General features: G+C 39.0%; 2 protein-coding genes across 3 annotated transcripts in view; one reads left to right on the top strand and one right to left on the bottom strand.

The window, feature by feature from the left end:
* LOC107695940 (growth arrest-specific protein 2) overlaps positions 1-15,351 on the top strand; it is a 34,880-nt gene extending 19,529 nt beyond the window's left edge. Inside the window, exons 4-8 of the mRNA XM_016496053.1 lie at positions 3,636-3,777; positions 6,444-6,507; positions 6,762-6,954; positions 7,087-7,194; positions 14,564-15,351. Of these exons, the coding sequence (XP_016351539.1) occupies positions 3,636-3,777; positions 6,444-6,507; positions 6,762-6,954; positions 7,087-7,194; positions 14,564-14,773 (717 nt within the window). The 3' untranslated portion in view covers positions 14,774-15,351. The remainder of the gene's footprint in view (positions 1-3,635; positions 3,778-6,443; positions 6,508-6,761; positions 6,955-7,086; positions 7,195-14,563) is intronic.
* Positions 15,352-16,136: 785 nt separating this feature from the next.
* Positions 16,137-24,599, bottom strand: part of LOC107695939 (small VCP/p97-interacting protein) — a 9,377-nt gene continuing 914 nt past the window's right edge. For both annotated transcript variants that reach the window (XM_016496052.1, XM_016496051.1), the window contains exons 3-5: positions 19,684-19,734; positions 18,422-18,535; positions 16,137-17,267 (exon numbers count right to left, since the gene is read on the bottom strand). In XM_016496052.1, coding sequence (XP_016351538.1) covers positions 17,253-17,267; positions 18,422-18,535; positions 19,684-19,734 — 180 coding nt within the window. In that variant the 3' untranslated portion in view covers positions 16,137-17,252. The remainder of the gene's footprint in view (positions 17,268-18,421; positions 18,536-19,683; positions 19,735-24,599) is intronic.

Here is a 24,599-nt window from a genome sequence, read left to right as displayed (position 1 = left end):
TTGTGAGTGGGATGAATTAATGCACATTCACATTTAGTCTAGAACTACAGTAACATCATGTTCACACAGCGCACACAACGCCTCTGTACTTCTGATTTCTCCCAATATGGGGACAGGAGACTTGTCAGTCAATACATGGGAAAACAAAGTAACTGGCGTTACTTTTTTGAAAAAGTAACTCAGATATTTTCTTGTAAATTAAAAAAGTAATGCTTAACTTTACTAATTACTTGAAAAAAAGTAATCTGATTACATAACTTGTAATGCGTTACCCCCAACACTGTTGACTGTTCATTTTAATGAACCTATGTGAAAAAAAAACGAACAAAAAAAAAAGATTAACTTAAGTCTTTTTAGTTATTCCCCAGAAAGGCCCCATACTGCGTCTTTTGTATAGTTAAATAAGTAGTGGGTTAAATATTACTGTTATTACTCTTTTTAGTTATGTAAATTAGGCTGTTGTAACCTAATCAAAGTTATTGACTTAATAAATATGCAAATAAGAATGTTATTTGAGGTTAACAAACCCAAGGGTTTAGCTGACACTGGGTTCAAAGTTTACAGTGTGAAAAGCCCTTTTTAGGTTAATTTGTATTATCTGTATAAAGCAAAGAATATATGATTATTAGCATTACAGTGGAGTTATGGTTATACTGTAAGATAATAAAGGTTGCCACTGTTTTCATATGTATAAAGGCGTCAGAGTGCTGCTGCATGCTGGTTTGGCTGATCACTATATGTGTATGTGTGAAAACAGCACAGATGTGAGGAATATTTGAGGTTGTTACTCCTCAGGGATAGAAAGAGTGAGAGAGTTCAGCTGTTCATTGATCACACAGTCCTGAGGCTACAGAGACGCAAGATCAAACACATCCACTAACCTCTGAGAGGAAGACAGAGGGTTTGTGTGTGTGTGTATTAAAGGGATAGTCCACTAAAAAAAATAAAATTCTGTCATTATTCATTAACCCTTTTGCCATCCCAGATGTATATGGCGCTCTTTCTTCAGATGAACACAAGGATTAAAAAAAAAAGATAATAAAAAAAAAAACAATCATATCAGTCCATATACAATGCAAGTGAACGGGCGCCCAAATGTTGACACTCCAAACAGTGCACAGCCATCATAACAGTAATCCAAACAACCACAGTGGATGAATCAATGTCTTCTGAAGACAAATAAGCATTTAAGCGTGTTGTGAAGCTCACAATGCCCTTAACATAAACTCAGCCTTCTCCTGAACGTGTGTACAACAGTCGATCAGAAGTGATGGTTTATAGTTAAAAAGGTTTTTTGGGAGTTGTATGGATTACTGTCATGATGGCTGTATGTGCTTTTTGGACCATCAACATTTGGGCACCCATTGACACAAATGGATGTTGTTGTTTTTTTTCTTCTAAAAATAGTTGTTTTTGTTTTTCTGAAGGAAGAAAGTCATACACATCTGGGATGGCATGAGGGTGATTAAATGGTGAGAATGTTAATTTTTGTGTAAAGTATCTCTTAAAGGCTGGGAATCTTCTCACAATTCAATTTGGATCCCACAATTTGATGGGCAACTCATCTGTTTTTCAGCAACAGAATAACTGTTATAACCATTATAAGAAATTAACTGGGGTAATTTCTGGTGTTATGTTAGATTTAAATATTAGCTTTTTAGCATTAGCTTAAGTCTAAATTTTCAAAAATGGAACACATATCTAGAAAGGCTTTTATATTATAATAGCTGCTTTTGTTTTTGTTGTAGTTCTTTTTGTCATTCTGGTGATCAAACCTTACTTCACAAGAGGAACTAATACTTTGATAACTGGTCATCGAGGAAGCTTGAGAATATTCTGGAAAAAGCGAGAAAAAACAATCTATTCCAGCAACTACTACGTTCTTCCAGCATGACCTCATCTAACCTTTCCCAGTGTCCTATATGAAAAATCTCCTGGGTAAATCTCCCACTGAGATTCATGTGTTATTTGACCACCACCAGCTCCTAATGCATGCATTTATCTGTCATGCTCATCCTTATTGATTATTGATTAGAGAAAGGGGGATTGTGTTTGTGAAAGCGTATGCAATAATGAAAGCTTGGAAAGCGATCCGGACCCTTGCTGGGGGAAGGAGTGAGACGGAGAGTAAGAGAGAGACTGACAGAAAACAAGAGATCACATACTTCTTTAAGGTTAGTGGTCACGTCTTCCAGCTAAAGCATGAAGAGAAACTGTGGTGGGAAAGGAAAACTGTACTGAATTGTAGGGAAAACTGAGTGAGAAAGGAAACGGAGGGGGAGAGATGGGGAAGGGGATTTCTAAAACTTCTCTAAAACCCCCAAATCCATGGCCAGTAACATTCTGTCCTGATTTATTTGGTCAGGTTCAACCAAAAAGTCCCCTTTACCCCTCAACCGTGTGGTTTTGTCTTCACATGTGAACAATGCTAAGCAAGACTCGAGCTCTGCTTCAAGACCTAGCGAGCTGCCTAGACAGCATTTTGAAGAAATAGTTTAGGGACCAATTCTCACTATTAACTAGCTGCTTATTAGCATGCATATTACTAGTGTATTGGTTGTTTATTAGCACTTATAAAGTACATAGTAATGCCTTATAACAGGTTACATTTGAATTAGTATAGCTTAGAAAGTGGCTGCCTGTGTTGATACTGGATAGCAAGGCAGCTAACTACATTTTGGAAAGGTTAGATGAGTTAGGCCAGAAATACTTTATACAAACACAGATGCGAGTGTAACCCCTCTGGTTTTACTCGCCTCACTCGAGCGGGATCCTAACCAGCATTTCCGGCATGGGAAACAGATGCGCCTTGAGATCAGGGGAGTGAATTTTACCCACACAGCTGGCCTCCGTTACACTCACGCCCCTAACCCTCACTCCCGTCCGGGTCACGGCACCAATGTAACCCCTCCGATTACGCCAGCGCTTGACATTTGCATTTGGTTGGCTTCTTGCAATGCAAGATTGACTTCATGTATCATTGCATTGCAGAATGTGTTGGAACTCAGTTCATAACCAATTGCAAGTATGTGCGCTGACCTAGCTGCATTCGCATACTTGCATTAAATGTTTAGTTCACCCAAATATTTTATCATGACTTACTCACCCTCATGCCGTTCCAAACCCATAAGACTTCTGTTCATCTTTGGAACACGAATAAAGATTTGTAATATTCGCTCATCATTTATGCCCATTCATTGAAAGTCCACACAACCACAGTTTGGACACTTCAAAAAGTGTGAACAAAGCTGTTTAATCCAAGTGTTCTATAGATAAATACTCACTTTATATGATAAATGGATTTCATTAATGCTTTTATTCACATATAAACGTTGATCAACACATACATAGAGCTTGTCAAATATGGTAAAAATGGAACGTTCAAACATGCTTGTGTCATTTGTAAACAGATGAACAGAAGTCGAACAGTATTGGAACGACATGAGGGTGAGTAAAGGATGACAGAATTAGAATTTTGGGTGAACTATCCATTTATGTTTCTGGCCTTAGTATGTTTGGAGTGTTTAGACTTCGCCACCCTTCTCTTCAGAGACATTCCTCTTGCATATGAGACATTTTAAATGCAAATGTCTCTACAGTGGCACTGAGTAACAAAAGCAAATTCTCTCTTTCAGTCGATCCCCAGCCGCAGGATTCCCTGCCGAGCCAGTGCCGCGTCCGGTTCCTTTTTCGCCAGGGACAACACAGCCAACTTCCTGTCATGGTGTCGAGAGGTGGGCGTGGACGACACCTGTCTGTTTGAGTCAGATGGGCTTGGTGAGTCTTTTAAACAAATCCAGCTCTGACACAGCAACAAAGAGTTATGAGTATACAGTTGTTGTCTTTTACTCACATGAAATCATCCGTTGCTCAGTGAGAGGACTTAAATCCTGATTTATCGCAACAACTGCAGTTCTGTATTTTTAGAGTAAATGCAGTGAGAGAGAGCGTTTTGGACCTGCACCAATCATCAGATACAAAAACAACAGATTTTATAATTTAAAATTAAATTAATTTAGGCCCTTTAGGAGAGACTGCATCCAAATCAGCTCGAAAAGGTGGATTATGCTACAATTCATGTGGATTTGAACAGATGTGATTTTTAGGTGAATGTAATTCATTCACTTGTTTTCTCAGTGAATTTGATTACAAATCGTGCCGATGCATATTCATTGATCTTGAAACATGGATTTTTGTATCGTGAATTGCTTGTTTTGATCAATAATTGATTTAAAATGCTAAAAACTTTGCTAAAAAAAAATGTTTAAACATTAAATTACTCGTATGTTCAAATTATTGGAGACATAGTGTGATTATTTACATAATCCTATTAATGCATAAAGGATTGCATTAATATAATGAATTGAATACATTTGCTGTCTACCCAAAGATTCACATCCTTAGTAAAATGTGTGCTCATGAAATGGTAAAAATATTTTTTTTCTGAAATTTTTTTTTTCCCATTTTTCTCTAATAAAGTGTTATTAAAAGTTAGTGCACTCTGATAGTAACAAATCAACATGGAAGGTGACAAGCATGCATAGGCTGAAATATGAGACATGAAAAGAAAAAAAGTTTTTGTAGTTTTTTTTTATAAATTATGCAAAAAGTGTAAAAAATATTTAATTGTTTGCATTACAGATTCACAAAATGATGCTTTGACATTGTCTGCCATTTTATTTTCAAATTGTTTAAAATGTTTGAGATCAGAAATGTGGAATTTATATTATAGTATTATTGATATTGATATTATAGTGGAAAGAATAAAAATTTGTTAGACAAAAATGAAGAACAAAAGCAAGGTAGACATTGTTCATAGACATATTAAATAAGTAAGAGTGTGAAAAGTGAGTTTTTAAATTTTCTAAAATTCCATTTGGCCAAAAACACAAATTCATTTGAAGGATATCTATGGAAAGTCACATGACTTCTAATGCTTCTAATATGTTTGGATGACGATTAGTTTGTTTTGCTGTACATAAAACTCCATTATGCAGAAATATATTGAAACTTGAGAGGATGATTGACTGAAATTGGAAAGGGTCAGTTACAAATGGAAAAGTGTGTCTCTGGCTGGAACAAATACATTTTTTTTAAATAAAATTTTATATAAATATAAAATAATATTTAAATTATATAAATTTTTCTTTCCCTGCATTTCTCAGAATTATGGTATTCTAGACACTAACTATGATGGTGAGAGTAAGTCTTCTTCTCCTGTGTAAAGCTGTAAACAGCTGTATGATGTGTATGAGGACCAGACATCTCTCTGTCATGTGTCAGAATCAGGAATACAAACGGCGAAAGCTCCAGGTAGATTGTTGCGCAGCTTCTGCTTCTTTATGCTGTGCTTTCAACACATGTCCAAGATAGCTGGAGAGAATAACAAGTCTGCTGAAACAACCGAAAGAACGAGAGAGAAAGATGAGATCGGGTAGGGAGTACAGCAGGGAGTTTTCTGAATGCAGAAAGAATCGTTTCTCTCCCTCTGGAGTTACACACAATAGAAAGTGCATGTGAGTGTGTTTTTAGTTGTGGTGAAATGTGTTGTATGTAGACGTATCTGTGAGAAACTCAAGCCAGAAAAGCTGCCCTAACATCACTTTCATTTGAATATTCAGAAAAATCTGCTTGGACGCCCATGAGATTTGAAATGCAAACCAGTGCAAGAAGAGATTCATCAAGCGTGTGGTGTGTTGTGCTGTGCTGTAAATCTGTTCTACACACCAAAAAAAACTGGTTAATCATCAAATTAGCACGTCTGTATGGTGTGTAAAGGGTGTTAAAAGATGGGTTATTTAACCAAATTTTAACTGTAAAGAAAAATAATCACATTTGAAAGAGAATCTTTATTCATTTTTCTTCCTTTTCCCTCTTTAGAAATAGCTAAATGAACACATGGATGCATTATGCTCAGGTGGGATGTTCTGAGGTTTGATGTGGAGATGCTAGATTTCATGCATGTTGTGTTGTGTTGCCATCACTCAACTACCTGTTGAAAGAAACCCCAAAACAGCATATGCAGGTTAGGTATGTTTTGAAGCATGGCAGCTGGTTTAAGCTCGTCCTTAACTGGTTATGAGCTGATCATACAGTGTGCTGGTCCTAAGCTGGTTGAGCAACTAGCTCCTGCTCAGGACCAGCTTAAACCAGCTCAAACCTAACCATACCTAACCTGCATATGCTGGTTTTTCCAACAGGGCTCCACTGGATCATGGGAAATGTAGTTTGTATGCTCCACAATGCCATATGAAAAGCATGTGTTGTTCAGTCACTGTTTGCTGAGAACATTAGCTGTCAGTGAATTACTCTTTCATCATCTCTGTGTCATTTTGCGGTCTCTTGGGTTCATCATTCAACCACACTGATGTTTTTCTGTAGTTCTTCGATTGATACAGTAGCTGTGTTTTGTCTAATGGTTTTTTGCATTTATGTTCATCTAGTTTTACACAAACAGCCAAGAGAGGTTTGTCTATGTCTGCTGGAGCTGGGAAGAATAGCATCCAGGTAAATTTTAGTCAAGTTTATGTACAATATATAGTTCTTTTCACAATATATATTGTTGTAAAGCAGCTTCACAGAAAATGGCTTGTTTCAATGTTACAATCAGGAAGTATTCTGTTATCTGTTAAGTATTGTCCATACATAGTCCTACATAGGTCTGTTTTAATAGTGAGACATTTTTATTTGTTTATTTTAAATCAGCATTTTGTTGTACATATAAACACAATGTAAAGTGTGAATGGTCACTGTTGTGTCAGATATAAAGTCGAGCCACCTGGACTTATAAAGCTGGAGAAAGAGATCGAACAGGAAGAGAAGACACCTGAACCTCCGCTCTCACCCGTACCTCCCACTTCCAATTCCCAATCTCCATCTGCTTCTCCATCCGTCTCTCCATTCAACAAGACCAACTCCAGCAAAAAAAGCACCGGCAAGCTACTGGATGAGGCTGTGAGAAACATTTCCTTTCTCACATTTCACTCTTGTCATCTGTAACACAGTAACTTTTAGACTGACAGATGTTTATTTGCTCTATAATGAGAATTTAACGATTTCTGTCATTTTACATGCAATGCGTTCCAGGTGAAGCACATTTCTGAAGATCCACCCTGTAAGTGCCCAAATAAGTTCTGCATAGAGCGACAATCACAGGGCCGTTACCGTGTTGGAGAGAAAATGCTTTTCATCAGAGTAAGTATAAAACACATAACAAACCGTAGTCAGGCTAGATGCCATATTTACATATCAGGCTAATTGGAAATACATAACTCTGCTTTCATGTCTGAAAAAAGGTTCCTCTACATACATTTCATATCCATACATTTCCTCTACATACTGTGCATTTCATATCTTTTTTTATCTCATGTTTGCTTTTCTCGCACTATCGGTTAGGTTTAAGGTAGAGTTTAGTGTAGGTGGTAAACTAATTTCAAATGCAATAGAGCGTTAACCTTTTAGTGCCACTTACCGGACATTTAATTTCCATCTACCATGATACATACAACAACCAGTGTAATAAAACTGTGTTTAACTCTATGACTGTTTTGGACAAAACTGAACACAATATTTAGCACCAGTCACTGGATTTTTTTTGTTTTTTTCTTTTAAACTGCCATGAAACTACAAGCAACACAATATCATTTTGTAACTGTACCCACAGGAAAAAAAGTTTTTTTCACGACACTGGGCTGTTTAATAAACCTTCATCTGCAATGGAGAAAAAAAAGATATTGCTTATAGTTGTTTTTGTGGATGTGTCACCTTAATGGACACAGTATATGCAACAATGTCAAATTTGGCCAAAGAATGAATTTTATAGTGCTGACACAGTCCTACAGTAATTTGTAATGCAACATCCTTTAAATGGAAACTTCGTGACTCATCTGAAACATTCTTCATAGGCAACAAATCTGCACACCACAAAAACAGCATCCCTAACAAGTGATTCCAATAAAGTAAAATGCAGTGCTGCCTTATAATTTTGCCAAAAGAAGACGTGAGAAGAACCACAATGCTGCTTACTTTGTGTCAGGAAGCACCTAGGATCCCTTAACATTATTTCTAGATAGGCAGGTGAAAATTCATTACCTGCTGTGTGATCACTTTCATTATTCTGTTAAATGGCATTATGGCATCCCATAACAGCACAGACTACACTAACTGACAAAGACTGATTAGTGAGATGGGCCTGGTCACCATGGAAACCTGTTACTTGGCAACACACGACTAAAAGATGCTTTAGATCTGAGTTATCTGTGTGCTCGGTTGTGTTTTATTACCCTGAGCTGTGCAGTAATACACTGATGACTGCTCTCATGAGTGATGACATCACTCCCATCATTCATAGCTCATTAGAAAGAGTGTTTAATGAGTGTTCGCACTCAATAAATAAGAGATGAAGACTGGAATTGTGGCCAAGTCTTAGAAACATCTAGTTGGCTGGTAAATGCTTAGTGAAATGTTGATGCCACAATTTTAAGAGTTTTGGATTTATTTTTTTTTTAAGATAGAAATTAAAATTTAATTCTAATATCTATTATAACAGCTGACCTCAATATGTTTTTGGATAACGGTGTGCTGGTGTCTTCAGTAAGCAAGCTTAACTAGAGACAAAAAAGCACTACAGAAGGAAAATTAATGGAAAAATCACAACACTCTATGTAAAGAAAACAATTCCCACACTAAACCAATTGCTGTATGTTAACTAGACCAACTTGAAAAAAAAAACCTACTGCATTGACGGCATGTGAATGTTCGTGTCGGTCTGAAAAGTTGCATTAAAGGAATAGTTTACTCAATTTTAAATTTGCTGTATATACTCACCCTCAACCCATCTTAGATGTACTGTAGATGAGTTCATTTCTTCATCTGAACATATTTGAAAAAAAAAAATAGCATTACGTCCCTTGCTTACCAATGAAGTGAATGGGAGCCGTCAGAATGAGAGTCCAAACAGCTGGTAAAATCATCACAATAATCCACAACACTACTCCAGTTGATCAATTAATATCTTTGAAGTTAAGTGAATAGCTGTTTTAAAAGTGAAAAGCTGTTTTAAACCATCACTTCTGGCCTCTCACATCAAAATCCACCTACATATTTGTTTAGAGCTGTTTTGGCTTGTAAACTGTGTTTGATCTTTGTATATTTCTCTCCTGATTCAGACCAGACCACTTTTTCACTGGGGAAAGCAATATTATGGATAGAGGACTTTTATATTTTAACTGAAAGCAACTGTTTGAAGTTAAAAACATCTTAATGACGGATTTGTTTCTTACAAACATGCAGCTTTTCAAGACATTAACTGATGGACTGGAGTGGTGTGGATTACTTGTGGATTATTGTGATGTTTTTATCAGCTGTTTGGACTCTCATTCTGACGGCACCCATTCACTGCAGAGGATCCATTGGTAAACAAATAATGTAATGCTACATTTCGCCAAATCTGATGACGAAACAAACACATCTACATCTTGGATGGCCTGAGTAAATTAGTGAGTACATTTTCAGCAAATTATTTTTTTTTTTGGGTGAACTATTCCTTTAATAGTTTTTCATTCAAATTAAAATGGTAACACTTATTTTAATGTGAAATTTTCATTCTCAGTAGCATACATGTTACATGTACTTACAATAGTAATAACAGTATAATAAATGATTGCAAGCAACTAACCATAAACCAAACCTGTAAACTAATCTTAACCCTATAGTTGTCACGATGCACACACACGAGGAACGAGGAGACGCTGGAGAATACTTTTACCAAGACTTTATTTTCAGTAACCAAGGGAGACGAACTCAGGAAGACGTTTAACAGCGGACAGAGAACTTGGGACTGGGAACACTTTTTATACACACAGGAGGAGGGGATGACGAGACACACCTGGGAGCAATGAAACATCAAGGGAAACACCTGGGACAAATAAACTAATCAGGACAGGAACAGGAAACTAACCAAATAAGGGCATGGGAAGGCACATGGGGAGCAGGACACACACAAAACGGGGAGCAGGACACACACAAAACATGGAACAGAGTCTGACAATAGTAAGTACATTAAGTTAAGTGGATTTGTGTGACACTATAACAGTCACCTTTAAAAAGTGTAAATATTCAAATGTTTTTACCCTTGTCCCAGACTTTCATTTTAAAAATTAGAAAATGAAGCTTATCAATTTTATTATTATTATTATTATTATTACTAAGAAAATGACAATAAACATATATATAATAAACATCTAAATTTATTTTTTTTCTTGGTTACCAAGGATATGCCAGTGGGAGTTAAGAGCTTGCTTGTAATGAAACTTGAATCTCAGGATGTTTGGAGCTTGAAATTTTATTTAAAAAAAATGTTTAAAATGTTTACATTTTTAATGTTGATTTGAGATGACATTTGAAATGACAAAATGACAGAATTGTCCTGTTATGCATTTATGTCCACCGTTAGACATTCATAGCAGACAAATTAAATATGATCTCTATTTTGCTCTCTCTCCATGAACTCAGTAATTTGATTCAATCAACTTTAGCGGCCTAGGCCTCATAATTACACAATAAATATAATTTCCTTTTTTTTTTTCAAGTTTAGATGTCAGAGCTTGGCTTTCATTTAAAACACTGACTGCAGCGATTCATCATGTTAAACCACTGCAGCTGATATTAATTCAGTCGCCTGTGGAGAATCCCATTAGTCAGTGCTGGTTTTAATTGCTCTCTCGCTGAGAAATGAAGCATGCTGCATCACTGCTGCCCCCTATAGAGGGAAACTAACACATTTCACTGTTTCTGCACCACACTGCACGTCACATTCAAAAAACTCCTTACAAAAAAACTAAACGCGGTATACCAACAAACCGTGCAATTTAACATTCAGGAGAGAAAATTAAATGGACTTATCTTTTTAAATCAAATTAGTCAGATGTCAACATGGGCAAGTTACATGACACCCTCATTCTCAAAAAACAATGAACAAAACTACACAAAGTAAATATATCAGACCACATTAAATACAGGGTGTGCCAACCGCAATATGTTTTGTGTATTATTGCCTGCTGAGAGGATGAAAAATTCAAGAGACATTGATATTCAACAGACCAAACACTCAAACTCAGTCACGCTTCTGCTGTTCAAGCAGTTCTGGGTAATATTAATAAATAATGTTTGGTTTAAAAGACATTTTTGTTGACTTTCGAAAGATAATTTTGGCACTGTTTGGTTGCCTCTTTAGGTGTAAAATCTGGGCCTTGAAGGCAAACCAGTTGAGAATCACAGCCGTAGTGTATCAACGATACCATTATTAAACCATGGTACATGCGTTTACATGTAATTGGTTACAAAATGTTTATTTAAATAAACACAGAGGTCCTGTTTTTCCTCTCTATCCATCTCATGACTTAAATTGCTAAAATCCTTTTCTTAGCATATTTTTTGACAGAACGACTCCAACTGCCTTAAAACGTGTTGCCCAGCAACCAAGGCCAGGTTAAGCAAATCTGCTTTCTCTCTGAAATAAGCGAATGAATTTGTCTCAAGGACACATTCCTTTTGTGTATGTCTTTGAAAGACCTTCCTGTCGAAATACCCATCAGATTCCCCAGATGGTTTACTATAGAGAAAGCCGTGTTTTCATCCAGTTCTCATTTAAATACACTGCATGCTTCAGTGTGTGTCGTTTAACCTGTTGAACTTTGGTGCTCCTGAAAGAAATTGATTGTGTGTGTGTGTTCCCTATTAAGGGACTTTTTTGTGATAACCTTCAACATCACAGACCTGAGCTGCTTTATAAGTGTGTCTGCGGTGTGTTTATATAGGGGTCCTGTGGTGACTTGTAGAGTCTGATTGCTAATATATTTGTGGCTCTATGCCTGAGGGCCACAGAAACGCCCATCTGGAGAGGCTGACCTGTGAATGTCCCTCTGTCAGCCTGCTAAGAGCCTTATGAAACTTTAATATCACTCCCCTGAAGGGTTAATATGAGCTGCAGCTCACAGTATGAGATTTTTCTGTTGTTGTTTATTGTTCATTCATTTTTCCTGTCCTCACAGATCTGTTTTTGAGCGTGTGTCTGGAGGCTACGGCTTGTTCAGCTCTTTATCCCACAGGAGAAGGTTTCAGTGTGTTATCACATTGACATTTAGTCATTTCTCACCCTTTATGAAAGACTGTTTAGCAGCATGTGTGTTCAAGGCCGTAGAGACGGAGGCTTTAATAGAGGGATGAATCACAGTAGAATTACTCCAGTGCAAATTTTTATTGGGACTATGATTAACTATTATTATGTGATGGGGGGGGGGGTTGAATCCAAACCGAAGATTCAACATTAAACTCACTAAGAAATGTCAGGCTCATATTTCACCTCAAAATATTTTGTATAAGGAAAATTAATCCTATTTTAGGGCGATTATTATTATTTTTTTTTACATTACAGTATGCTACTGAGAATGGGGTATTGAATATTGATTAATAGTAAATATGCATATGCATACATATTTTCTTCATGCAAATATAATTTATTAGTTGTTTTAAGTTTTTTTTCCCATTTAAATTGAAAGCAAAATAGGTCTCATCCTCAAATTTCCTCATACACACACGCATCTCAATGTGACTATGGGTTAGTAAGGTATTTAATACTAAGCTTCATACTACACTCTTAGGTTTTCATGGAGATGCCATAAAAGAACCATTTAACAGCTGCTAAAAGTCTGTTTTATTCTGCATTAAGCAAGGGGCCCCATCACGATGGCCAGCTATTAGGGGTGTGACGAGACACTTATCCCACGAGACGAGACGAGACGAGACACGAGACTGGGTTCACGAGAACGAGACGAGATTTTTAGACTTTTTTAAAGAAATCCTCAATGATGAAATATATAGGGAAAAATATTTATATATCATTTATCTTTTAATTATTGAAAATTAAGCAAACAAGATTTTTTGGCCAACAAAGGGGATATCGTATCGTTCTCGCGAGACCAGTCAGATCTCGAGAGACACATCGGATCTCGCGAGATCTCGTGCCACGAGATCTCGTCACACCCCTGCCAGCTATGGCATGTAATAGTTAATAAACAAAAATGGGAAGACAAATGAGAGCCAACGCTCATGCGCTAATATTTAGGAAAACGTCACTCTTGCTTGTGTGATATTACTTAAGTATATAATATCTTATAAATATATATATATATATATATATATATATATATATATATATCTATATATATATATAAAAAAAACATATAGGGATATTTTTTACTTTCATACCTTGACTTATATGAGACAATAAATGGCGATTGTTTATTGTATATTGTATCTGGACAATAAATATCACACACCCCTAACTGGACATTCTGGTTTTCAGTCAAATCTTGCCATTTTGTCCAGTATGCATCAGATGGTCAGTGAACAGACTATGGTGGTCCATGAATACACCATCTGAGATTAGTAAAACATAAACAAAATAATTGCTTAGAGCAACTTAAAAAAAAAAGGCTTATTTCCTGTATAAATGTGAATAATTCTTTCGGTGTAGAAACCATCTTGATTGGATAATCTGAGGTAATAATAGATGTTGTGATAAGGCAGTGGACTCCTGAATTTAGACCTCTGGGGAATGTAGGCACATGAAAAAATACTTTACAGAAAATATAGCCTCTCTTCTCAGTGACTCGCACAGCTCTCTGCATAGAGGGAGCTCCACAGTGGGAACCACAGGTGACAGATAGCTAATAAAAGGGTGTGATTATGGTGCTGGAGCTGTTAAAGGAGTTTGATGGCAGAGGCTTTTTTTTTTTGTTGCCAAATGTGCTTTCACGAATGCCAGAATTAGGCCTGAAACACTCTTTGCAGACACAAATGCTTTGCAGACACAGATGTCTTACTTAAGCCTAGTAAAAGACTATGCACAGTTCATGTACTTGCATATGTAATCGTTTCCTCTTGGCTCACTTGGTTCACTCTGAGGGGGTTTGAACTGGCAATAGCCAGGGTGTCTGGCGTGCTAACGAGGACGCTAAAGACCGCAGCCAATAGCATGCCTCTGCAGGAAAGTGAGATTTTCTGTACCTGCACAGCTATCTTGTACCAGCTGGCCTCTATTACACTCATATCCATCCGGGTCACGGCACCACTGTAATCAGTTCTACACATTCCGGTTTAAGCCCAGTAACTGGCTTCAAAGTTGGATGTGCTTGGAAGTGCATCCCCTAGCATCACTTCTACAGGCCTTGATGCTTACCTGCAGTTATCTAATTCTGGCTGGCCTCCATTACACAAAACGTATGTTACGTCAGACTTTGTCAACCTATTTGTGACATACAGTTATGCATTAACCCAGATGCAAAGCAGGCAGTCCCATTCATTCATACAGTCTTGCATTCCTGCGGCGCTAACAAACGTCAGTTTTCAAGGGGGTCAAAGAGTTCAAATGCCTGTGGCCTGTCTACATGCATCTCACCTCCTGAGGGTTGCAATCCAACCAGAGATGCTCAAAATCAATCAAAATCAAAATCAAAATTCACGTACAATAAATGTCTATCTGTCTTTTTCTCTGTCTCTCTAGATGCTGCATAATAAACATGTGATGGTGCGAGTTGGCGGAGGCTGGGAGACGTTCGAGAGCTACCTGCTGAAGCATGACCCGTGTCGCATGCTCCAGATATCTCGTGTAGAAGGCAAGATCTCGCCCATCTCCGGCAAATCTCCCAACATCAAAGACCTTGCGCCCGACAGCTACCTGGTAGTGGCGGCCCACTACAAAAGCAAGAAGTAAAGAAGAAATGTTCTGAATAAAACAATGACTTTCAATGTAACATTGAAGTACAGCTCACTGGCAAGCCATTGTAGATGCCACAAGGACACATGGACTTCCACTTGGCTTTTAGAACTAACAAGTGTTTAAAGAGAAAAAATCATGATAGTGTAGATCAGCTAGTTTGTGTATAACAAAGATACAGAAGAACCGGAATCCAGAAACAAGGCTGTTTTCTTGTATACCAGTTTCTTTCATTTCTTTTCTTTTTAGTCTCGTTTTGTTTAACTGATTAAATATAAAATGCGTAATAACCTAATACATTCAATCATGTCTATACAGAATGAAATCGCTGGATTCATTTAAGTATTCACTTCTGGTGGCTTTTCTTTTTAGTGTTTCTTATATTAACTGTATTAATGATTTTTTTTATGGGGTATTATTATGTTCTTAGTATGTAAAATTGAGTTATATAATCAGATTACTTTCTTCAAGTAACTAGTAAAGTAACTCATTACTTTTAAGTTTACACCGAAATATCTGAGTTGCTTTCTCAAATAAGTTGTTTTCCCATTTATTGGCAGCTCTCCTGTCCCTGTGTTGAGAGAAATTGGGAGTGAGGTGCAGAGGCACTTTCTTCAGCCTGAGGCTTAATAATTTCACGTCTGGTGTGAAAGGGCCTTTACAGTTACCAAAAATATAGCTTTTGGGTTTTTTTGTTATTAAAAAAATAAAGCAGCAAGCCCAACCCAGGTGACAAAAAGTAACGTAATGCATTACTTTCCCTAAAGTAACTAAATAATGCAATATTGTAATGCATTAGTTTTAAAAGTAACTTTCCCCAACACTGTTCACGCCAAACATCAGAATAGGAATAAATGTGATGGAAATGACTATAATCATGGAATGGTGCTTTGAATATCAGAAACTGCTGATCTCCTGGGAGCATTCAGTGAGCGGCAGCTCTGTAGAAGGTCAAAGGAGAATGACCAGACTGGAAAACTTGGATCGCAACATCAGTGCAAGGCAGAAGAACATGTCTGAATGGACATCAATCGATCTCCTGAAGTCAGCCAAGCATAGGAAACTCTTATCATGAGTTCAGTGTAATCCAGTGGTCTTCACAGACAATATCTCAGTCCAATAGAGCACCTTTGGCATTGGGTGTAATGGCACATTCATAGCAAGAATGTCCAACCAACAAATCTGCATTGACTGCTTGATTTCTAGTTAACAAGTACCAGACTCTCTAAGGACTTTTCCCAGTAATAAAGTGAGCACTGTGTGAGTTATTTGCAGTACAGTATTGCACTGAAGAGGTTTGAGTACATCAGTTACAAGACAAAAGAGATTTTTCAGTTTTGCAACAAATAGTAACAAATACTTGGCTGTTCAATCAAACACAATCTTTATTTAAGCAATGCCTCCTTGCAATTGTGGTTCTAAAACAGTTCCTGATCTGAAAGTGTGCCACTGCCCTCTACTGGTAAGCATGAACATTGCAAAACTTTGTCTGACGTATTGTATTATTGTTATACAGTGTCTGTATGTTAATAACCCATTCTGAATGAACCCTGGGAAGATATTTCACTTGATAATTTGGTACAAATCTGTTTCCCTGTCACAAGCATTGAGTGAGTAGCTGTAGGCAGAGGTAATAACTCATGAGCATAACATAAAAGAAATGCATCAAAGGCAATATGTAGAGTTCACTCAGAGTTCCTAGAGATAAAGTGTATTCCACACTGTTCACTATAGCTCAGTCTGCTACAGTCACTGCTGCACGGCCCAACACATGGATGTTGAGTTTTAATGTGATAAGTTAAGATTTTCTTAACTTAAGACAACCAAAGCCCTTCAGAAAGGGTGAGAAACTAATGTGTCTGATAAGATAAAGTGATGCACATTCAATTTGGTTCATAAGAACAGCAAGTCATACAATCAACAGGCAGTGAAAGTGCTAACAGACATAATATCCTTCAATATTCTTCATTATTATTATACTTCAAGTCCTGACAAATCGCTAAACACTATGAGCTTACAACCAAAACACACTGGTAACTGATGCATAAATATAAATGGCTAAATATGTATTAAATGATCCAAAATCCAATATAAAACATGCTTTTCAGTTGTATAAACGTGCATTAAAATGACACTCAGTTCTTGATCAATGTCAAAAATAGAAAGGACATTGGTACAAAAGCTGCGTGTGTGAAATGATGCATAAACATAAACTGAATAAGTTGTGGGAAAAAAACATTAATTGCTAAAAGCACTATCCCAGAAATCCAATGGCTTGCCCAGCTTGGCATTTAAAGGGGTGTGGCCTGAATGCACTCTGGCCAATCAGAAGGCCTGGAGGATTAGAAGCTTTGTGTGGGAGCTTGACAAAAATTCTAGTCTCTATGCAAACTCCCCTTGCTAGTGTACATTTCAAAAGAAGAACCGAAAGAACAAGTCAGCGGGAAATGACCAGTGATCTTCACTTCAGCCTGTGTTAGCCAACCTGCCACTGTAGAGAAAGAGAGAGAAAATAATAAAATAATACAAATAAATACACTCAGGATTTATCATGTGCAATGTAAAAATAATCATACTGCTCTTCATGAGTTTGACTTCAAAGAGAAAGGAAAAATTGAAATCGCATCATATGACCCCTTTATCATCAAATATCAATGAAAGAAGAAACTTAACCTTTAGAAAATGTTGTCCCGCTCAGAAGGTCAAACCAAATATTATATGAAATATTTTCTATGTATTTTACATGAGGTTTGCAGGTTTGCAAGTTTGTTACCTGTACTTACATTCAACTATATCTAATTATATATCATATAAATGTCTGTTCTGTTGGGTGGGTTGTAGGATTGTTTATTATTATTAGTTTTTTAATAGCTATGATATGCTGTTTTAATTAAACCAATAAAACACTTTACGAAATAAAATAAGATGTTTTAGTGTTTTTGAAATAAGCCTTCTATGTTCACCGAGGCTGCATTTGTTTGATTAAAAAACAGTAATATTGTGAAATATTATTAAAACTTATAGTCTTAACTTAACTTATAACTAGTCTTCAGTGTCACATGATCCTTCAGAAATAATTTTAACATGCTGATTTAGTGCTTTATAAACATTTATTATAATCTATATGTTATATTTTATATTCTTCTTATTATCCATATCTTATATGTTGAAAATAGATGTGCTGCTTAATATTTTTGTGTAAACTGTAATTGTTTTTTTTTTCAGGCTCCTTTGATTAATAAAACATATTTATTTAAAATCTTTTGTTAATTTCATACATGCCTGCTGAATAAAAAAAATATTGATTTTAAATATTAAAACAAATAACTGACACAAAATATTTGAACGGTAGTGTATTTTTTTTTCTGAAGTGCTATTGATTCATGCATCAAAATGGAATCATAACTGCATTTTGTATAATAAAAGAAAGAAAAAAAGAAAAAAGATAAATTCAAAGGTCATGACCTCTGAAGTGGGACAACTTGATACAGACTTTTGATAAAAACCTATTTTCATGCTAGATGGTAGTTTAACATACTCTTAAGTATCTTAATTACATATTAAATATTAAATAAATAATAATAATAATAATAATAGGACACCAATTTGTCCTCTATTTGTGGAAAATGTAAATAGTTTATGTACCTTTAGCCCGCCACCTTCAGATGGTACAGAATTCATAGTCTGTTTCTCTGTCTCTTCTTGTTTCTTCTTTTTCCTCTCCAAGGCTTCTGGGTTTTTGATACCTCTGTAGGTGATCTACACACAGTTCAGACAAAATACAGCTGCCACACCATACATGTTCCCATATTCAGTGGGAGCAACAGCACATTTCAGAAATGAATCCAAACATTAGTTAACAACTAGTCCAGTGTGTGATATTAATCAGTGCTCACTTGCAGAATCATGCTGCACAGTAGACAAGCTGGAAATGTGAGTACAGAGTGTGCAAAAACTAAAACAAAACCTGACATAAATCAAAATAATCATATTTTACTAAACAGATTTTCCCAACAAGTTCTCATTGCCATAATGAGTCTGGCCAATTTACTAAAAAAAATCTAATGATTGCAAAACAATAATGATTTTCAATACTAAGTCATACTTTTCAATACTATTAAACTCTAAAGATGTAATGGGACTCTGTAAATGATAATGACGAAACACTATCATGTTCACCATTACGTTAGCAGAAAAAAGAGCTGTATGGCTACCAGCACTGTGACATTACAGCAGCAGTGAGAATCCAGCTCATTCTGACATCACACAAATGCCTGTCGTGGTGTTTCAGCTGCAGAGTGTCTGTGGACACAGCAGAATGAGGATGTGTACTTACCGTGTCGCTTTAGCACCTCTATGCTTGGCCTTAAACCTCTAAGACAGTAAAATGGCCCAGCAACCACGTGTGCAAATTAAAATCACTATTCCACAAATCACTGATGTTTAAAAAGGATCTCAAAATGTGAGGATCATTGTTTTGTTGTCCTAATAGTTGTTTGCCGACTTGGAGAGAAGAAAAAAAAAAAAAGGAAAAAAATTGAATAAAAGATGTAGAGCAGGAAGTCATGAGAGAATGAGTTTATCAAAATAGTGATACCTATAGATTATAGTAATAAATATGATGCAATGTGGTGCTGCTGAGACTGGGTCCAGTTAGATAATCAATGTTATGAATCTGATCTTATATTTGTGATTGTTGTGCTGGTAGAGGTGAATGTGACATAAAATCCACTGACACCAACTCGGGTCATCATAATCGCTCGAATCCTGAGTTTGTCCTGATCCAGAAGTACTGATGGGATACTGAAGCCCAAATCTCCAACAGTATTTTGTAAACAGGGTATTTCAATAGCCATTTATGCATGTAATGCTGTCAGATATCAGTGTTAGTGCTCTTGAAGCATTACCTCTTTCTGTCTCTTCTCTGCAGCGTCTGCTAGCTGTCTTCTCCTCGTCTCCTGTGGAAAAGAAATGTTTTAAAAATCACCAAAGTATCTGCCAACCTTCAAAACAGACAAAAATTGTAGAACCAAGTCTTGACAAATATAAATTGTCAATGTATGCATTTCTTAACAAAACTGGCATTTTATTCACTTTGGCATTTTTTTTCTTGTTATTATTATTAATTTAAAATTAATTAATTGCAGCAGACACCGAAAGAAACCCTATATGTGTCACATCAAGCTGTTGAGGGAACACGCTGGAGTCACAAGGAAATGTTTAACAGTCTTTAATCACGAAACACATGAGATAATCAGATTGTGATAATTTATACAAAAGACACTCTGTAAATATGTATATATTTAGGAAAAATATGTGTTAAAGAGAATGTGTCACAATAAGCTGGATGCACGGAAACGAGGAGACGTTGAGATTTCTCAGAACGAGAGTCTTTTAATGATTCAAATAGGAGACACAGAGCACAAGGATGACATTCACAACAAGTAGATAACGAGTAGACCTGACAAACACAAACTGAACAGACTAGGACTTAAGTACACAGGGAAATGAGGATAATTAACTAAACACAGCTGGAAACAAATGATGAACTAATCAGGGAACCTAATGGAAACAGGAAGGACCAAATAAGGAAACACAGGACTAGAAACAGGGGCAAAACACGACACAGAACAGTCCAGAATCCTGACATATCGCCCCACTCCAGGAAGGTGCGTCCTCGCACCGTAGAACAACGGGGGGGGATGGGTGGGAACTAAGGAGGAGCAGGAGGGAGCAGGAGGAGCCCAGCTGGACCCAGGCCACAGCCATAATGCCGTCCCACGGTGGAGCCGACGGATGGAGGAGCCATGGAGGAGGAATGGCCGCCGACTCCAGGGGGCCGACGAACGGCGGCGGAGCAGGTGGCGGAGGAGCCCGAGGCGGAGAGCCAGTGAGCCAGGGGGATGCCGAGGATCCGGGGGGCCAGGGTGGAGCCGCTGGGTCTACGGGCCGAGGCGGAGTTCGGGCCTCGGAGGCTGGAGACGGAGGTGAGGTATTCTGCAGCCATGGCGAAGCTGGAGGATGGCAGACCCGCGGAGCTCGCACCGTAATGATGGTGGGCTGAGGGCGAGCAAAGGGGCTGCCAGACGACAGCGGTGAAGGAGGCAGGAGTGGGTGGGCGAGCGGGCATTTGTGAGTCTCCGGGCATTCAGGGCTTAACTTTGGATCGGAAGCCCCCTCTAGGCTGAACACGGGAAAAGGATGGCGCTCAGGAGGAGCGGACACTTGAGGACGCTTACGAGGAGCTGGTACTGGAGGGCGCTCTGGACTGGATTCGGGGACTGGAGCCCTCTCCTCTTCGGTTTGGCACTTTCGCCGCACCATACTCAGCTCAGCTGCGGTGCAGGGGCTTTCTCCCTCGTGGCGGGCATTGTCGCCGGCTCTTGCACCTGGTCTGACGAGTTGAGCTCTACGTCCGCAGCGATCCTTTGCTCAGCCGCTCGGCTTTGCGCTGACTCGCTGATCACGGCGGGAATTGGCTTTCCGTCATCGGTGGGCTCGGGCTGATGCGCGGGGAGATGGTGGGCTGGGCACTGGGTCTGGAGTGGATCTGACGAGATCATCCACGGGGCTGGATGGCGATTCGTTTCTCGCCAGAGTCCACTCCACGAAGGCAGCGAATTCCGCTCAAAGACCATCTTCGGATGACGGCGCTCTGCATGCGGTGTTCAGGCTAGCGTCATAGAACGCGCAGAGCATCCGGGTAGCTGGTAAGTTCGGCGAGGGCCAGAAACAGTCTGGTATGGTCCTTGAGCGAGCGCTCCCCCTGCTCCAGCAGGAGGAAGAGGAATTCGGGGCGAAGGAGGGGATCCATAGAAACAACGGGAAAAAAATAACACACTGAGGAAAAAACAGAAACAAAAACAGAGGGAACACACGGAGGTAACTGTACTTGGTCAGGTCTTCTGTCACGTCACGCTGTTGAGGGAACACGCTGGAGTCACGAGGAAACGTTTAACAGTCTTTAATCATGAAACACAGGAGATAATCCACAATAGAAACTTGAGCCAACACACGTAGAGAACGAGTAGACCTGACAAACACAAACTGAACAGACTAGGACTTAAATACACAGGGAAATGAGGATAATTAACTAAATGATGTTTCATTAACAAGGTTCGGGAGGAGCACGATCAGATAATCAATCAGTCTGGCCCAGGTGGAGCTCGTCAGCTAATCACCTTAACAAGCACAATACGTATATATACAGCCAACTTACCTCTGTTCCACGACAGTTTTCCAGCATTCGGTTTTGCTCCTTTGGCCATTATATCACAGACTCAACTTTTTCCGTACTACGACGAGACCTGTACTGGGGATTTTTCGTATCCTCCGTCGCAATAGGCTCACTCCTTTTCCGCCAGTCACCACCGCCGAGCACCAGGCTTCATCGCGGCCGCCACTCTGCTCGACCAGCCACACGCTCTCCACAACGCCAAGGCTTAACCTCGCCTTCACCGGCGAGACTTCCAACTTCTTCCCCGACATCCTCGTATCATTCGGCCATGCCAACATATCCCCCGATCGGAAAATGGATAGTATTTAAGCCTGAAGCAAATGCTGATTTATTCAGACAAACCATTCTCATGGAGGGTAAACAAAGCTGATTTGTATGATCTATTCTTCTCCCTGCAAATTAGCCAAGGCGGCCAATAGATCGAGCAAAGTCTCGAACTCGCCTCGCTCGACACCACCATCGTCCCGCACAAGACCCGGCCCTTCTCGAGCTTTGGGTCGCAGCGGCAGGCCTCAAACGAGCCTAAATTTTTAACCTCCCGTCACCAATCCAACCGTATCAGGCCCTTTTTCTTACCTCCAATTCAGAAGCTCTCAGTCTACATCCCCTCTTGACCCTCTTTTTGTCGATGACTGTAACCACCCCGTCACACGTTTTTGGTTTCAAAAACATCTATTTAAACGATGTTCAAAAACATCGTCCAACCAGGCATACCCATAGAAAGACTTTCCAGCCAATCCTTCCGAATCGGGGCAGCAACTACAGCAGCTCAAAAAGGCCTCTCACAGCAGCAGATCCAAGCTCTCGGTCGATGGTCATCGGACGCCTTCAAGAGCTATATTAGGACCAATAATTTTCACACAAAGAAAGCCCATCTAATTCTGATCAGTTAAATGAAATTTGATGCTGCCGCTGCAATGCCCTGCTTAATTTGATACTGCCACAGCAATGCCCGCTTCATTTGATACTGCCGCTGCAGTGCCTGCTTCATTTGATACTGCCGCTGCAGTGCCCGCTTCATTTGATACTGTGCCCGCTTCATTTGATACTACCGCAGCAGTGCCCACTTCATTTGATACTGCCGCTGCAGTGCCCGCTTCATTTGATACAGCCACAGCAGTGCCCGCTTCATTTGATACTGCCGCCGCAGTGCCCTGCTCATTTGATACTGCCGCCGCAGTGCCCTGCTCATTTGATACTGCCGCCGCAGTGCCCTGCTCATTTGATACTGCCGCCGCAGTGCCCTGCTCATTTGCTACTGCCGCCGCAGTGCCCTCCCTTCGGTCGCAGCGGGAGCCCTCCATCTGTTGTTTCGAGTTTCAAGGCTTATTCAGCATTGGACAGGGCTCTCCCTTCCGGTGCAGCAGAGCCGCGGCTCCCTTCGGTCGCAGTGAGAGCCCTCCATCCGTCGTTTTGAACCCCATTTGCTTTTTCCGCATCGGACAGGGATCTCCCTTCTGGTGCGGCAGAGCCACAGCTCCCTTCGGTCGTAGTGAGAGCCCTCCATCTGACACTTTAAATCACGCCACGCATTCAGCTGGCCTTCCATCGTGCGCCTTATTCGGCAGCAGGTAGGGGTTGCCATCCGACGTGGAGAGCCGCAGCTCCCGTCAAGCACCGCACGACCCCTCCCAGTCGCCCTGCCGCCTCCTCGCACACCCCACATTTTCTTCACGGCACACATATTTTTGGGGGGCTACTAACAATTTTCTCTCCGGCTGCTGTCTCATGCCATTAGCTTCTTTTGGGGAGTTCTCTGGGTTCGGGCTCTATCCCGAGCTCGGAGCCCTCCCTCTGGACAGCACGCCAAATATGCTACTAATTGCTCAATCATATTATATGTTAGTGCGAACTCGTGAAACACAGCTGGAAACAAATTATGAAATAATCATGGAACCTAATGGAAACAGGAAGGACCAAATAAGGAAACACAGGGCCAGAAACAGGGGCAAAACACGACACAGAACAGTCCAGAATCCTGACAGTATGTGACTCTGGAGCACAAAACCAGTCTGAAGGCGCTGGGGTATATTTGTAGCAATGGCCAAAAATACATTGTATGGGTCAAAATTATAGTTATAAAATAAATATCAATTATATATTATTTTTCTTTTATGCCAAAAATCATTAGGATATTAAGTAAAGATCATGTTCCATGAAGATATTTTGTAAATTTCCTACTGTAAATATATTAAAACTTAATGTTTGATTAGTAATATGCATTGCTAAGAACTTAATTTGGACAACTTTAAAGGCGACTTTCTCAATATTTTGATTTTTTTTGCACCCTCAGATTCCAGATTTTCAAACAGTTGCATCTCAGCCAAATATTGTCCTTTGCTAACAAACCATACATCAATGGAAAGCTTATTTATTCAGCTTTTGGATGATGTATAAATCTAAATTTTGAAAAATTGACCCTTATTACTGGTTTTGTGGTCCATGGTAACATATTGTTTAAACCTCATGAAGTTGGTCATTCTAGATTTCCATTTGTGTGTTTAGTTGTTTACACACTCTCTCTCAGGAAACAGAAGTGGTTCTGTACAAACACATTTAGAGGAACTTTTTACAAAAAAGTTTACA

This window comes from Sinocyclocheilus anshuiensis, unplaced genomic scaffold (assembly GCF_001515605.1).
Source record: "Sinocyclocheilus anshuiensis isolate Anshui unplaced genomic scaffold, SAMN03320099.WGS_v1.1 scaffold626, whole genome shotgun sequence".
Classification (NCBI taxonomy): domain Eukaryota; kingdom Metazoa; phylum Chordata; class Actinopteri; order Cypriniformes; family Cyprinidae; genus Sinocyclocheilus; species Sinocyclocheilus anshuiensis.
The sequence above is the reverse complement of the archived record's forward strand: the minus strand, read 5'-3'. Positions and strand labels throughout refer to the sequence as shown.